Source organism: Neophocaena asiaeorientalis, unplaced genomic scaffold (genome assembly GCF_003031525.2).
Source record: "Neophocaena asiaeorientalis asiaeorientalis breed wild unplaced genomic scaffold, Neophocaena_asiaeorientalis_V1.1 scaffold130, whole genome shotgun sequence".
NCBI classification, from domain to species: Eukaryota; Metazoa; Chordata; class Mammalia; order Artiodactyla; family Phocoenidae; genus Neophocaena; species Neophocaena asiaeorientalis.
The window spans coordinates 11,909,581-11,925,784 of NW_020173397.1; the positions used below are offsets into that span (position 1 = coordinate 11,909,581).

The 16,204-nt window shown below is 41.9% G+C and overlaps 1 protein-coding gene across 10 annotated transcripts in view; it reads left to right on the forward strand.

The window, feature by feature from the left end:
* The window catches only part of EOGT (EGF domain specific O-linked N-acetylglucosamine transferase), a 32,495-nt gene extending 16,823 nt beyond the window's left edge, over window positions 1-15,672 (forward strand). For all 10 annotated transcript variants that reach the window (XM_024747035.1, XM_024747033.1, XM_024747027.1 and 7 more), the window contains 8 exons: window positions 4,579-4,671; window positions 5,016-5,087; window positions 5,234-5,320; window positions 5,838-5,906; window positions 8,461-8,522; window positions 10,830-10,949; window positions 14,814-14,916; window positions 15,502-15,672. In XM_024747035.1, coding sequence (XP_024602803.1) covers window positions 4,579-4,671; window positions 5,016-5,087; window positions 5,234-5,320; window positions 5,838-5,906; window positions 8,461-8,522; window positions 10,830-10,949; window positions 14,814-14,916; window positions 15,502-15,648 — 753 coding nt within the window. In that variant the 3' untranslated portion in view covers window positions 15,649-15,672. The remainder of the gene's footprint in view (window positions 1-4,578; window positions 4,672-5,015; window positions 5,088-5,233; window positions 5,321-5,837; window positions 5,907-8,460; window positions 8,523-10,829; window positions 10,950-14,813; window positions 14,917-15,501) is intronic.
* The last annotated feature ends 532 nt before the right edge of the window (window positions 15,673-16,204 follow it).

The following is a 16,204-nucleotide window of genomic DNA, read 5'->3' on the forward strand; positions in this document are numbered from 1 at the left end:
CATTCCAACACCCAGGGCGCTTATAGGCCCCCTTCTTGTCCTGAGTCTGTTCGGAAGGCTAGTGCAGGGGAACCATGGCTTGCTGGCAGGGCAGCATCAGGCATTGCTTCCGGGGAGTCCTAGCAGCCCACATAGCACAGTTCAGATGCAAGGAGACGGGATCCACCTGGGGCAGGTATAGATCCCATGGGGGCCAATATCTTCTGGAACAACTGCGTTGGCCAAGCCCCCAGGATCCTGAGAGACACAACCAGTTACAGGAGTCCTTGTACTCTTTCCCAGTCCACATGCAGTGGGCCCATCGGGGGTCTTTTAGAATTATAAACAGTGCTACCTAGAGCATAGGGGAGACGCACTGTCTTGTCTCCAGAGAGCAGAGCTAGAGCATCAACTGAACGCCAGGTTCTTGTGCAGAAGGGCAACTGATTTTGCTAATGCTCGTTTTGCTGGTAGGAGGCTGGTAGCAGAGCTGTGTGGAGAGGTTTTCATGACCATGGCTCCCTAGGCCTGTAGTAGTTTGACTTCATGTCTGATTGATGGGAACGGGTTCTGATATTCCTGGCATGCTAACGCTCCCTTTTAGTCTCCTTCTTTGTACGGATTTGCGTTTCCCTCTTGTGTTCCAGTTTTGCTGCCACCTCAGTTCCATTTCTTGGCAATGTTTCAGGGAGCAAAGGGATCAGGAGTTCCTTTCCTTTCCTCTTTTTGCGTAAGACTGTGGCTTCCAGGCCACGTTACCAGCTATGGGCAGCTCTCATTTAATGCGCACAACCCTCCGTGGACTAGGGTTTTTGTTCCTTTGTTTTACAGATGAGGAAGCTGAGTGGCAGGCCGTGTCTTTAGGATGACACAGTCAGCCAGGGGTTGAGACAAGGGTGCCCGTCCAGGCAGTCTGCCCCCAGACCTGTGCCCTGCAGCCACAGTGCTGTATCGCCTCCCTGTCCTTCCCTGCAGAACTTGTTAAGTTGATGGAAAGTTTTCCAGAAGCTTCCTTGTATCTTGTTGCATGCTTTCCCGTGGCTTCCTCTAGTGGATTGAGTTAAACCGAGCCAGCTTCTACAAACTCCCCCTTCTTGGTGCCTGCTGGGGTGGAGTGAAGAGAACGCATGGCCACCACAGGGCTCCCTGGTTGCTCAGTTTACTGGGTGTGTGATGTTAGTGCAGCCTGACCTCGACTGCGCTGGACATGCAGGATGCTTTTAGCCGAGCAGGTTGGCCTGCCTGGTGTGACCTCCCTCCTCTGCCCCTCTCTGTGCGTCCATTTTAAACCTGTTTTCTTGGTCAGAGAGGCCTTTGCTAGTTGCTCAGTCAGGGTCTCAGGACAGGCGAGGGCCAGTTTGTTCTAGAACTGAGGCCCACAGAATCCTGTAGGTTGGATGGGGATGGTGGTGAGGTGTTGTGTGGCCGCCGACCGGTTCTCTTTGTCTGGTGAGGCACTGAAGGAAGCAACCCTGCCTCCTGGAGGCTGACGGTGCTTCAAAACCCCCACGGTGGACGGTGTTGCCATAGAACCAGTCCTGAAGGCCTCGGACGAGCTGTGCGCCCAGGGGAAGAACAGGAAGGTGGCAGTGGCCGCAGGTCAGACCCTAGTGACATTTTATGAACTGCCCCACAAGGAAGCCTCTGAGGCCTCCCCCTCTGGTCCACAGAAAGCTCAGCAGTCTGGCTGCCCTTCAGGCATGTGGCTTCCTCGGTGGGATTAGGCAGGGCCTCCACCCTCGAGCCATATGCAATGAGGGACACTCCTGCAGACGCATTTCTGGGCACAGCAGGCTTGCACACAAAGAACAGTAGTATAGCTTTATTATTGCCATTTTTAATTATGCAAGTAAGACCAGGTTATAATGAGTTCAAACAACACAGATGTATGTAAAGTTAAAAAAAAATTCTCCTTTGTCTTCTCCAGTTCCATTTCCCTTGAAGGTAACTGCGGTTAACATGTGTGAGAGTCCCTTGGGAGACTTTATTTTAATAAGTGTAAATATATCCTTTTACAACATTTAGGTAAGGATTTATATAAGGATATATATATTATGTAAAATTTGTATAAGGATATGTTTATATCCTTATAGAAAATAAAATGTGTTCTCTTATGTTGCTAACTTAATATTATATGGTGGGCGTCTTTCCAAGTCAGCACAGGTAGGATTATCATTTCTTTAGTGGTTGCATGCTATTCCATTTGCTGGATGTCATGGATGTTTGCTGGAAGCCTTAATGTGTGTATTTACCTCTGTCCCCACCCTGATCACATTTAATTTGTTTCCAGTTCTTTGCTCTTTACGGAAATGCTGTCCTGAACATCCTTTTCATATACATATGTCTTTACATAGTCATCCTAGCATTTCTGCAGGGCAGATTCCTATAACTGGCATTTCTAAGTCATAGGCTGTTCAAGTTTGAGATGTACACAACAGGAAATTTTATGTCATCTTTAAGAATATCCAGATATTCTTCGTCGTAAGACTGGGAAACCCCTCCTTCGCCTGTGGCAGATAATTTGAATTTCAGGGACTTCTAGAGAAGAAGCTTCTAGAGGTGGTTATTACTGAATACTACATGATTTCTCTGAAAAGGGACCAGTCAGGATTACTTTATTTTATTATTAAATTTTCCTTTCAAAGGTATCTTATTTTATCCCAAGTATTTTTTTCTCAGGAAACTGTCTAGAATCACTTCTTTTAATTGTCCTTTATTTATTATTGAACCAAAACTGGGATATTCAATTTTTGATGGTGTTGAGAAGGGCCTTTATTAGAACAGCACTGGAGAAACATCGAAGGAAAGAATTTTTATTTTTTATCACCACATCTAACAGTTCTCAATAACTTTGAAATAACTCTAATATGTGCAACATAAAATTTTCAAAATCTGAAAAAAAAGAATGCTGTAAAGGTAAAAAGACATGAACATAATGAATGCCATGTATAACCAACTGTAGACCTTGAATGTAACCCTACAATACGTATTTCTTACTTCTTTCGGCTGAATTTTTCCATCTAAGTTCTACCATTTCGAAATAAATGGACCTCCTTCCTTCAGCTGATGGAGCACGTAATTAATTTCTACTTTTCAGAAATGAAATGCGTTTGGTAAATGTGCCAGAAAAAACTGATTCTCATCGAAAGGCAACTGCCATGTAGAGGTTACAAGCATGGAGTCTGGAACCAAAGAGACTGGATTTAATCCCAGCCCTGTAAACGCAGCAGTTCTACAGTTGAGGCAAATTACTTAAACTTTGTCTCAGTTTCCTCATCTTTAAAATGGGGATAATGGTATTCCCTCGCTCATTAAGTTAGTGGGGTGGTTTAATGTGTTAATAATGTCAAGTTCTTAGAACAGTGCCTGAGATGTAGGAAGTATGCAGGATACTATTAATGTTATTATTATTGGGACTTCCCTGGTGGCACAGTGGTTAAGAATCCGCCTGCCAACGCAGGGGACACGGGTTCGAGCACTGGTCTGGGAAGATCCCACATGCCGTGGAACTACAAAGCCCCTACGCCACAACTACTGAGCCCATGTGCCACAACTACTGAAGCCCGTGTGCCTAGAGCCCGTGATCCGCAACAAGAGAAGCCACCACAATGAGAAGCCCACGCACCGCAACGAAGAGTAGCCCCTGCTTGCTGCAACTAGAGAAAGCCCATGTGCAGCAATGAAAACCCAACGCAGCCAATAAATAAATAAAATTTAAAAGTATATTAGTATTACTCATTAATGTCAATGGGGAATTATGTTATTCATTAATCAATAGGGACATCATTTCCTAGAGTTACATTCATTATGTTTTTTTAAAAAATAAACTTACAAAGGGTCTAATCAGTTTTTTTTCTATTATTTAATTAATTTATTTCTGGCTGTGTTGGCTCTTCGTTTCTGTGCGAGGGCTTTGTCTAGTTGTGGCAAGCTGGGGCCACTCTTCATCACGGTGCGCATGCCTCTCACTTATCGTGGCGTCTCTTGTTGCGGAGCACAGGCTCCAGACGCACAGGCTCAGTAGTTGTGGCTCACGGGCCTAGTTGCTCCGCAGCATGTGGGATCTTCCCAGACCAGGGCTCGAGCCCGTGTCCCCTGCATTGGCAGGCAGATTCTCAACCACTGCGCCACCAGGGAAGCCCCCATTATGTTTTTAATGTTAAAACTTTCAAGGCATTTTCTTGCTCTCAGATTTCTTTCCAAAAGTGTATTCTGTCTGCTCTGATGGGTTTTGCTCCCTGAGCATATCACAGTGTGTACAAAAGGTGGTGTACATATGTGTTGTGTGTATCTGTGATTTGGATAGAAAATTCACGGGGGAAAACCCCCCACAATGACTGCAATTTTAAGGACATGAGAATAAAAAGGGCTGGGATGGAAAGCTAAGATTATAATTGTGGTGATTATTTCTGATGATACTACATCAGATTAGGGACTTGCTCAGGCCCAAGATGAAAATCCATTTTTTTTCTATGGGTTTTATGAGCTTATTTCGGATTGCTGGTTCTTAATACTAAGAGGCTAATTCAGGTATTTTCTCACATTTTTGAAAAGCCAAGTTTAGCCAAATTCCCTAACTTACTTTGTTTCCATTTTCAGAGCTCCTACGGATATGGTGACCTGTTCTCCGATACATGGAAAGCATTTACTGATTATGATGTTATACATTTGAAAACTTATGATTCCAAAAGGGTACTGGAAACTTTACTGAAATGTCTGTAAATAACTGTCATTACAGATGACTCACTCATCAGATATTTAATCTGAGTTTCTATGAGCTATTACCATTGATTTCTAACTCAGTTTCATTTGTAATAACTAGAATCATCATGGTTATTAACCACGTAGCTTTTAAAACCTTTTGTTCATAGCTTTTTCAGGAATATGAATTTCAGTTGAGTGAAATAATTGGCTATGCAAAGTATTTTGATGCAAAACAGAGATTAATTAAATTATTTTCTGTAATTATTCGTGCTGTTTTGGTGTGAAGGGTGCAAACTGTGTTCTCTTACCTTTTAAAATATCTTCATCCTTAGGTATGTTTTAAAGAAGCTATTTTTTCCTTACTCCCCCGGATGAGATACGGGCTGTTCTATAATACCCCTCTGGTAAGCATGTCATCTGTGGTTAACATTCCTATTCAGAGAATTTATTCTTCATGGATTTTAAGATAACACTTACATACAACTTGAGAACATCTTAAATAGTAATGCAGATATTATTCATTGTAATAGGAAATATTTTTTTATTTTAGATATCTGGCTGTCAAAATACCGGATTATTCCGGGCATTTTCTCAGCATGTACTACACAGACTGAACATCACACAAGAGGGTCCCAAGGTAATGACTACATTATGGGTTCTGAGGTGGTCTTGACTTTTCACCCCGAATAAAAATCAATACCAGCTTTGCAGAAAAAGGAGATCATCAGCAGACAGTGTTTTCTGGGTTGTTTTCTGACCTGGAGTGATTTGAAATCAGATGTCAACAACCGAGAAAATTTCGATAAACTAAAGATAGTGGAAGAATGTGTTTTTTTCTCTTTTTCTTTGCCTTTTCTTTTCCCTGTATCTCTCCATCCTTCCTCAAACCCCTACCCAGCCCACATAAACTCTGCCCCCAAATCCACCCAACCAACCAAAAAGAAGTAGTATGATGAACGGGTTTTGCCTTCTGTGGCTAAAGTGGATGCATTTTTATCCCCTGAGAGAACTGTGAAGAAATCAGGCTAAAAAAAAAAAAAAGTTTCATAAAGGTGTCCTTATTGAGTTTCATCTCTCGGTGAAAATCACATTTTAAGTTCATCTGTTCATTTATCTGTCCGGGCATACGCAGCATTATTTTGCCTTTTCCACAGGATGGAAAAATTCGAGTCACCATTCTCGCACGGAGCACAGAATACCGGAAAATTCTCAACCAAAATGAGGTTAGTTTTGGGGATGCATTTTTAATAGCGTCATATTGAATTTCACTTCCTATGACTGATGCGCTTTATTTTTTTCACATCATACTAAATGCTTTGATTTGAAATTATTAGCTTTTAGAAAAGTCTGATGGCTGTGCCCAGTTTATTTATTGGATTTCTACTGCAAGTCATCAAGCCATCCACTGCTGAATGAGCTTTGCCTCACTGTCGACGTTCATCGCACCACCTCAGTGTGGAAACAGAGACAAAACTGGCTGAGTCCTGCCTTTGCTACCATGGATTGCCAAATTTTTTGTCTCTGGGCAAACTAGCAGCAAAACAATGGGAGAGTCTCTTTGGGGAGATGGCTGATGGACTGTGGCAGGACTGTGGCATCCAGCAGCAGATTAAGTTGGAAAAGTCTCCATCCTTTTCATGGGTGTCTTAGAAATTGTTCACCTCTTAGCCTCCCTGACTCATTTCAACAACATCAATTCATAAATTATACTTAATCTTAAGGAGATCACCATGGAAGCCTCCCCACAACAGCATGGCTGGACGATGTCCTTGCAATAGTAAGGTTTGCTCGAATGTGGATGGCCTCTAGAAGCTGGAAAAGGCAAGGATTCTCCCCTAGAGACTCCAGAAGGGGTGCAGCTCTGCCTACACCTTGATTTCATCCCAGTGAGGTTTCTACCTCATTGTGTAGGACTTCTATCCTACAGAACCATAAGAGGATAAATTGTGTTGTTTTAAGATGATAAGTTTGTAGTAATTTGTCACAGCAGCAAATAGAAAATGAAGACACAGAGAGATGAAACTGACTTATTTATTTGTAAATGACTCTGGCTGCAAGAGTAGGAGTGGGGAGATTGATTAAGAGCCGTTACCCTGATAAGAGTTTAGATGAAGCGGGTGACAGTAGGGATGACAAAATAAGTGGTTTCAGGATGTATCTTGGAGATAAAGCCTATGATACTTGTGTGTGGGAATGTACAGTTACAGCCTCAGGTACGGCCGGGAGAGGTAGTGAGAATCAAGCGTGAACTCCTGGGCTTTTAGCTTAAGCAGTTCAGTGGACTTGAGATGGGAGGGAAATTGGGGGCAGGTTTTGATGGGGAAAATGTTTCACACAGATTAATTTGGGTGCCTAATCCAAATTATGTAGTTAGCATCTCTTGAGATGCATATGGATTATGGAGGACGTGAACGTATGGTGTAACGAGGCATTGATTGTGAGCTGTGTGGATGGAAGAAATGAACAGTGTACGTATGTGTGTTTTAAACACCTGGAAATAAAAGTATCACGTAATGCAGTGTTGGGGTAGACAGGTGAGAAGCCTCATTAGCAGGCAGATCAATAGTATGTATTGATAGAGGTAACGGGTGTTGGCTGCAATTATGTACCAAGTATATTGCTATGTGCTCCCCATTACCTGTACGGCAACTTCCCCAGCAAACCGAAAATACAGGTATTTTATTATTATTCTCTATTCTGGGCAAGGACACTGAGGCTTAGAGGTTAAAAAACATGCCCAAGGTCACCCAGCTAATGAGCAGAGTAATGAGGGGTGAGCCAGGTTGGTCAGGGTCTGAGCCTGCTTCTTCAGCAGAGCGCTCCACGGCCCTAACACAATTTGACCTTGGAGGAGACCGACCCACCTTGCCTCCCAGTCCATCGGGAAGGGGCAATCAGCTGCTGGAAAGAAGTCCAGTGGAAGGGTAGCATCAGTGGGTGCTACACTGCAGCCATCGATGTTTTCGGATCCAGCTCCGCAGATCGCCCGGATGCTCTTGCCCAAAGGTGGGATTTGGTAATTCAGCTCCAATACCAAGCCAAAGAGCTCCCAACTGGCTGCTTTTCTCCCAGGATTGGCGTCTCTTGGAGAAGCAGCTCCCAGGCAGAGGAGAAAGCACCTTTCTCTTTTCCTTGACTCGTGGATAGATAGCAAAACCCAGATGCTCTCATTAAATGATGGTTCATGCAATCCTGCCCTACTTCAAGATTAGAATTGTGAGGGACATAGAGAACCATGACGATGCATTCGATGATCAATTAATCGTGCTTAGTTGTTTTCTCTTCGCTAAAAGTATAGTTGTTTTCCTGCGTAGAGATGTTGAAAGTTTTTCTGCCCGGAATTTAGTATTTTTGGTGGATGAGGTTCCAAAGCACTAGGGGTTTGTCTGAAATGAGATGATGGGTAGGAAGAAAATTCTGGAACAAAGTAGGTACCCAACGAATATATGTTGAAAGTTGAGGGACTAACTATTGGAATAACAATAGCTAACACTTCGTGTGCGTCTGTGTCAAGCCCTTTGCTCTTAAGAATTGTCACCCCGCAGCCTCATAGCAGCTCAGAGCAGTGCAATTTTAGGGAGGTAGCGAATCCTCCCTAAAATGCAGGCGTGGAGCCTGCACTTGAACTCAGTTAAGGGTTAAACACAATAGACCTGAAGGATATTTAATACTTTAAAAATATTTTATATGAAAAATAAAAATTTGTGGACTCCAAGGTAAGTAAAACAGAAGAGAAGGAAGGAAAAGAAATTCTAAAGGTTTCTCTTATTTTCCCAGCTTGTAAATGCACTGAAAACGGTATCTACATTTGAGGTCCAGATTGTCGATTATAAGTATAAGTAAGTAATAACCTACTCTTGGGCAGACACTGTCGTCTTTGACTTTGATGAGTTAATGGGGGAGAGGAAGGACTTTGCGAATGGGAGTTGTTGGCGCATGTAGACCTGGAAGGGACAAGCGGACGCCATCGGTGAATGAAATGGGCAGGTGAGGACCCCGGGCTTAGGGGCCGGAAGCTCTTCAGCTGTGAGGGGCCTGATGCTGCCGCACCATCCCTTTTTTAAAGAGAAGTGATGAATCCTGATTTTCATTTGAAATTTCTGAATTTCTAAAAGTCGGCAACTAATTCCGAATTTTAAAAAAATGTTGTAGGCTTCACTTGCCGGCTAGCTGCTGGGTTTCAATTTCTGACCTACAATATGCGAATAATTAAGGGAATAATTTGAGGTTCATCAAATAATATGAGGCTTCTAAAAATCTTTCCAAATATTACATTTCTTTTAAAATTCTGATACAAGTAAACAGCTTGGAAAGACAGAGTCTGCCTATCATTTACTGTCTAGGTAACCCGTGTTGACATGAAAACAATAATACTCTAAAGATAATACATGTTCTTGGTAGAAAAGGTCAAGCAGTATAGAAAAGTTCCAAAGGAAAGTGAAAACTTTTCTCTCCCTCCTTGGCCCACCCACAATCATAGTCTTGTTGTCCCAACAGTTTTTTTCTATGTAAAAACAAAAAGATACATATACCAGCATAGGGTGCCCGACACAGCTAGGTTTAAATTTGTTGGTAAGTGCGGGAGTTTTGCACCTCATTCATTATACATTTGTTCATTTATACCACACATCTTTATCAGGTACCTACCATGGGCCGGTCACCAGGCTTTGCAGTAGGAATGCAGTTGTGGAGGAAGCATGGCTCTTGTCTTGAGGACCTCAGACACTGAATCTGAATAAATAGCAGTTGCAAGAACAGCTGTCATTTATTGAGACTTACTCTTATGCTTCCCTAGCTCTGTCTCATCTCCCTCTTCTGAGAGTCTTGTGAGGTTGGCGAAGCTATTCCTATTGGACGGGTGACACTTCACCACGGTGACTCCCCTCATTGCCACCTGAGGAAAAATGTGGAGGTAGAAGAGGGCCCGGGGTCAGGATGAAAGAACTGGGCGGGGGGGCACCTCTGAGGCTCTGTCGCTGACTGGCTTTGAAGAATACGTAGGGGTTTCCCCGATGAAGGAAGAGTGACAGTAAATTCAGACCTTGCCAATCTGAGGGACACAGTAGTAACCTAACGGCATCGAGGTTTGTGAGTCCTGACCTTTGGGCCTTTTCCAGAAATAATAACTCCACGGATATATTCCCCCGGACAAATGCCGCTCCTTGCCTCAGTATCGGTTGGCATTCCTGGGGAAACTGAGGCACATGTACCTCGTGTGAGACACACTTGGTGGCTTTGTCTCCCTTCCCTTGTGCGGAGTGTGGGGTTTCTGTTCTGCTGGGAGAGGAAGCTCTTTAAAGAGGTGAAGCTGATTAAGAGGAAATTTGCTTTCCCTTCTTAGATGCCAGCGGACCTGTTTATTTTTCTTCACTTTGAATGGGTGGGGCTGGGAGATCGGATTCCATTATGTTTATTCAGCGTGTTAGCCTCTGTCCAGCATTTCTTCCCAGCCTCACTGACTTTCGGTTCAGAGTTTGCACATCTTTTAGTGTCTTGAATTCAAAGACTACTTTTACAGTCCCAAGGTGCATAAAATTGTGGATTTATCCCTCATACATCCACAAAGACAGGAAAATGCCCTCATGGCATCCAAGACTGTCTTAGGAGTACCCAGATGGTAATCGAATGACTCAAATCACACAAGGAAGAATTTATTTTATTTTGTAAAAATTCCTATATGATTTTAAGGAAATAGTTTTCAGTCTGGTACGAATATATCATAACATCACTTTAATGCTTGCTAATTTCATTTTTCATAAAGAGGGAGCAAGCCTCAGGCTCAGAGCTCTGCCTTGCAGTGTTATCTACCTAGATTGGAATAATGCTTTTTACTTTCATTACATCTATTTTTACAGTTTTGTTCATGTCATGAGTTACTGGTTTTCCATTTAAGACAGGTATAAAAGTTTTCTTTTAAAATAAGAAAATGTAAGTTTAAAAAAAAGGGAGCTTAACTTAGAGAAAATGTTATTAAGTTGTTAATTTCTGGAGTAGATTTGAAATTGGCAAAAAAGTATCATGGCAGAACGTGCTTTAAATTGGGAAAGATACTCGTATAAATGCTGTTACCATGAATCATGAACTTACGTAACTTAATACTTTCCCTCTCCTCCCCTTTGTTCTTTTGTTGTTCTTTATGTTCACAGGGAACTTGGGTTTTTAGATCAGCTAAGGATCACGCATAACACGGACATATTTATTGGAATGCATGGAGCTGGTCTTACCCATTTACTTTTCCTTCCGGACTGGGCTGCTGTGTTTGAACTGTAAGTGTTTGGGGACAGTTTTACATTGAGGCAGCTGATAATGCTTTTTCTGCCAGCTGAGGCTTTCATTCAGAGCATCAAAAGGCTTCATATTTAATCATTACAAAGAAGTCACATCATCTAGGCATGTAAAAAGAAAAAAAGACCTAAAACTAAAAATGTGAAGTCTGCAGCCTGCCATTGCCCTTAGCAAGCAAATATCTCTTTCCTTCCCCATCTCAGCAGGATTCGGGAGATGTGAATCTGTGGTTTCCTTCCTCTGAGTGCATGTCTGTGTTCCTGTCAAACTGAAAGCATCTCCCTGCAATCAGTGTAATTTTTGTGTTAAAAGAGAACCTGGGGCTTCCCTGGTGGTGCAGTGGTTGAGAGTCCGCCTGCCGATGCAGGGGACACGGGTTCGTGCCCCGGTCCGGGAAGATCCCACATGCCGCGGAGCGGCTAGGCCCGTGAGCCATGGCCGCTGGGCCTGCGCGTCCGGAGCCTGTGCTCCGCAACGGGAGAGGCCACAACAGTGAGAGGCCCGCGTACCACAAAAAAAAAAAAAAAAAAAAGAGAACTTGTGTGTTGCCCACCCATGTTCATAGCCGCGTTTTTCCATTAGCCAAGAGGTGGAGGCAACTCAATTGTCCATTGACTGTTGAATGGATAAACAAAATGTGATACACACACATCCAATAGAATATTATTCAGCTTAAAAAAATAAAGAAATCCTATCTCATGCTATATGACAGGGATGAACCTTGAGGACATTATGGTAAGTGAAATACGTCACTCTCAAAAGCACAAATACCGTATGATTTCACTTATATGAGGTACATAGAGTAGTCAGATTCATAGAGACAGAAAGTAGAAGAGTGGTTGCCAGGAACTGGGGGGAGAGGTGAATGGGGACTTAGTGTTTAATGGGGACAGTTTCACTTTTGCAAAATGAAAGCATTCTGGAGGTTGGTCACATAACAATAAGGTATACTTACCCCTGAACTGTACACTTATAAATGGTTAAGATGGTAAATTTTATGTCATGTGTTTTCTACCACAATTAAGAAAAAGAGAGATAGAGAGTTTGAGTACCTGTATGCCTGGTGAAGAGCACAGCTCCAAAACACAAGCCCAGCACTTTGCCTAGTGCTCACTGATTCCATACACAGGGAGACTGAGGCCTCAAGGGGAAAGTAATTTTCCCAGAGTGTTCCGTTAACTCGGTGGTTGGTTATGGAGACATGGACTTCTCTCCTTTAATAATTCCACTCTGGATATCAATAGTGATTACTGTTACCTGATTTCCCCTCCTTGCATCTAAATATTTTGATTTTATGGTCACATTTTAAAAATGACTTGACTTGGCATTTAAATAGACTAATTAGAAAAAAGTTGTCATGAACTTCCAACACCCTGAAAAACATTTAAAAATATATATATGTTAGAGAAATAGCCAGATAATTGTAGATTCTATTTCAATTCATTTCTTCCAGAGAAAAAGGGAGGGAAGAAAGGAAGGAAGGAGGGAAGGAAAGAAATGTCATTAAGAAATCTCAGGCCTTGAAGATCAACAGACCTGGGATCAATTTCTGCTTTGGAGGCTATGTTACCTACCCCAAGGCCACGTTCATATGTACAAAGATGGGGGTATTAGGAGTTAATATCAAGTTCACAGTCCTATTGATAAAGGTCCCCTCCATTCTTTAATCCTATTCTGCTTTTGGAAAGTTAAGATAATTTAGTTATGGGAATATTTTAAAAATAATCTCTCCCACTCTTTTGTGTGTGTACGTTTCTATAAACAGTTTTATTGGGACATAATTTACACACCGTACAATTCACTCATTTAAATCGTATAATTCAATGGTTTTATTTATTTATTTATTTTTTAAACAAACACTGCACAATAATTGCCAATCGACATATGAAAAGACATTCACTGTTAGTCATGATAAAAGAGAATACAGATCAAAATAGTAAAAAGATGCTATTTTTCATTTCTCAGACTGGCAAATATTAGGAAGTTTTTTCTTTTCCAGGGTTGACTAGAGATTCAGAAAAGGGACACTTCCACATATGGTTAAAATGGAGAAGGGTGTGTGGGGGGTTGCTAGTGACTTGTCTGAACTACAGTTTAACTACATCTTTCGAGACTTTATTTTTTTTTCCTTCCCTTTTTTTTTTTTTACATCTTTACTGGAGTACAATTGCCCCACAATGGTGTGCCAGCCCCCACCCCACAACAAAGTGAATCAGCCACACATACACACACGTTCCCATATCTCTTCCCCCTTGCGTCTCCCAAAAAACTGCTTCTCCCTCCCCCCCACTCCCCCTACCCCACCCCTCCAGGCAGTCACAAAGCGCCAAGCTGATCTCCCCACGCCACACAGCCGCCTCCCACCAGCCATCCACCCCACACCTGGCAGTGTACACATGTCCATGCCTCTCCCTCGCCCTGCCACAGCCCACCTCCGCCCTCCCCACATCCCCAAGTCCACTCCCCAGTAGGTCTGCGTCCCCACTCCTGTCCCACCCCCAGGCTCCTCACGACATTCCCTTTTTTTAAATTCCATATATATGTTAGCATACAGTATTTATCTTGTTCTTTCTGACTTACTTCACTCTCTATGACAGACTCTAGGTCTATCCACCTCATTACAAATAGCTCAATTTCGTTTCTTTTTATGGCTGAGTAATATTCCATTGTATATATGTGCCACATCTTCTTTATCCATTCATCCGATGATGGACACTTAGGTTGTTTCCATCTCCGGACTATTGTAAATAGAGCTGCAATGAACATTTTGGTACATGACTCTTTTTGAATTATGGTTTTCTCAGGGTATATGCCCAGTAGTGGGATTGCTGGGTGGTATGGCAGTTCTATTTGTAGTTTTTTAAGGAACCTCCATACTGTTCTCCACAGTGGCTGTATCAATTTACATTCCCACCAACAGTGCAAGAGGGTTCCCTTTTCTCCACAGCCTCTCCAGCATTTATTGTTTCTAGATTTTTTGATGATGGCCATTCTGACTGGTGTGAGATGATATCTCATTGTAGTTTTGATTTGCATTTCTCTAATGATTAATGATGTTATTCTTTTTGTTGCAATGGTAAATGGGAGTGTTTTCTTAATTTCACTTTAAGATTTTTCATCATTCGTGTATAGGAATGCAAGAGATTTCTGTGCATTAATTTTGTATCCTGCTACTTTACCAAGTTCATTGATTAGCTCTAGTAGTTTTCTGGTAGCATCTTTGGGATTCTCTATGTATAGTATCATGTCATCTGCAAACAGTGACAGCTTTATTTCTTCTTTTCCGATTTGGATTCCTTTTATTTCTTTTTCTTCTCTGATTGCTGCCACCACCATAATTTTATAAAATTTTCATTATCCCCCCAAAGAAACTCAGTACTCTTCAGCAGTTACTCTCATTCCATCCTTCTCCTAGCCCCTGGAAACCACGAATCTACTTTCTGTCTCTATAGATTTGTCTATTATGGCCATTTCATGTAAGTGGAATCATACCATATGTGGGCTTTTGTGACTGGCTTCTTTCACTTAGCATCATGTTTTCAAGGTTCATCCATGTTGTAGCATGGATCTGTACTCATTCCTTTTTATTGTCAATAATTATTCCTTGTATGGATATACCACATTTTATTTATCCATTCATCAGTTGGTAGACATTCAGGTCATTTGCGCCTTTCAGCTATTGTGAACGCTGCTGCTATGAACACGAATCTCTCTCACTCTTGTTTACCGTTTATAAAACCTTTTGTAAGCACATATTTGGGAGGTGAATTTTTTCCCCAGAGAATTGCAAATTGGCCAGCAATCCCAGGCAAAAGCCCCATGTGTGGATGCCCTTGTGTCCTTAGATACAACTGTGGAGATGAACGCTGTTATTTGGACCTGGCCAGGCTGAGAGGCGTCCACTACATCACTTGGAGAAGGCAGAGCAAAGTCTTTCCTCAAGATAAGGTAAAGTTCAGGACAAAACTCATCCTGTTTTCTTTTTAATTGGTTTAAAGTGTCTAGTTAATGTGACAAACTATCTTTGAACTTCAATCCAAAGATAAAATGGTTCTTCTCTGGAATCGTGAGTTGTTGGGCTTTATATTTGCAAATTGGGGGAAAGGAGAAATTAATTACTCTCTCTCTTTATGTGGAAAAGAGAACTTCATGAAATTTGGGCCTAGAGAGATCTATTAAATTATTTAGAGACGGGATCAGGAAACTACAGACCAGTGGGCTAAATCTGGCCCTCCAGTTGTTTTTATAAATAAAGTTTTACCGGGACATGGTCCTGCTCCTCTGTTTATGTGTTGTCTGTCTATGGCTGCTTGAGCACTTCATTGGCAGGGCTGAATAATTGTGATGGAGCCTTTGTGGTCCATGGAGCTGAAAATATATGTTATCTGGCCTGTTACTGAAAAAATTTGCCAACCTCTGATGTAGAGCATAAACTAAAGTAGTTCCTTTGGCCAAAGTAAAATAACTTTCTTCTTGTTCAGAAAACCACATCCTCAACACCTTACAAATTTGTCTTTTGCTTCGTTTTTGCAGGGCCACCACCCAACTCTGGGGGAACATCCGAAGTTTACCAACTACTCTTTTGATGTAGAAGAATTTATGTACCTTGTCCTTCAGGCTGCAGACCACGTACTGCAACACCCGAAGTGGCCATTTAAGAAAAAACATGATGAGCTATAAATGTGTTGAGTCTTTTTGCCAAAAGGGAGTGTTTAAATGGTCCTCCGCCCAGACTCACCTCACAGTTAAATAGGTAAAACAGCCTGTTTTCTCCTAGCCCCAAAGTACCTTTTTTGAATACCAAAACATGCCTTCAGGGTATTACTTATGTGTTTTATAGTCTTTAACTGTTTCATGTGATTGTTGTGTCATTGCTATTTATCAAGATACTCTTTTTGCACTGAAAACTTTACTTTTTATAGTTCAGAAACTGGGCCTGGGCTCACTGCCGTAATTGAGCTTTTTTCTTAGGGATACCAAAGTTTGCAACTTTCTTAGCTTTAGAATTTGTAAATGTTTTTATGGAATACCATGAGCTCGTCATTCAAGAGGCTTCCAACTTGTTAATGATATATTTGAGCAAATTCACAACTCATTTATTTGCCATGATTTGTTCACAGCACTGTTTGTAGTAGGAAAGGAAAACATGCAAACACACACACACACAGTTGTGGTTCTCAGTACCAAGCTATAGGCCCGTGTTATAGATTAAACAGTATTATAAACAGATCTGTTT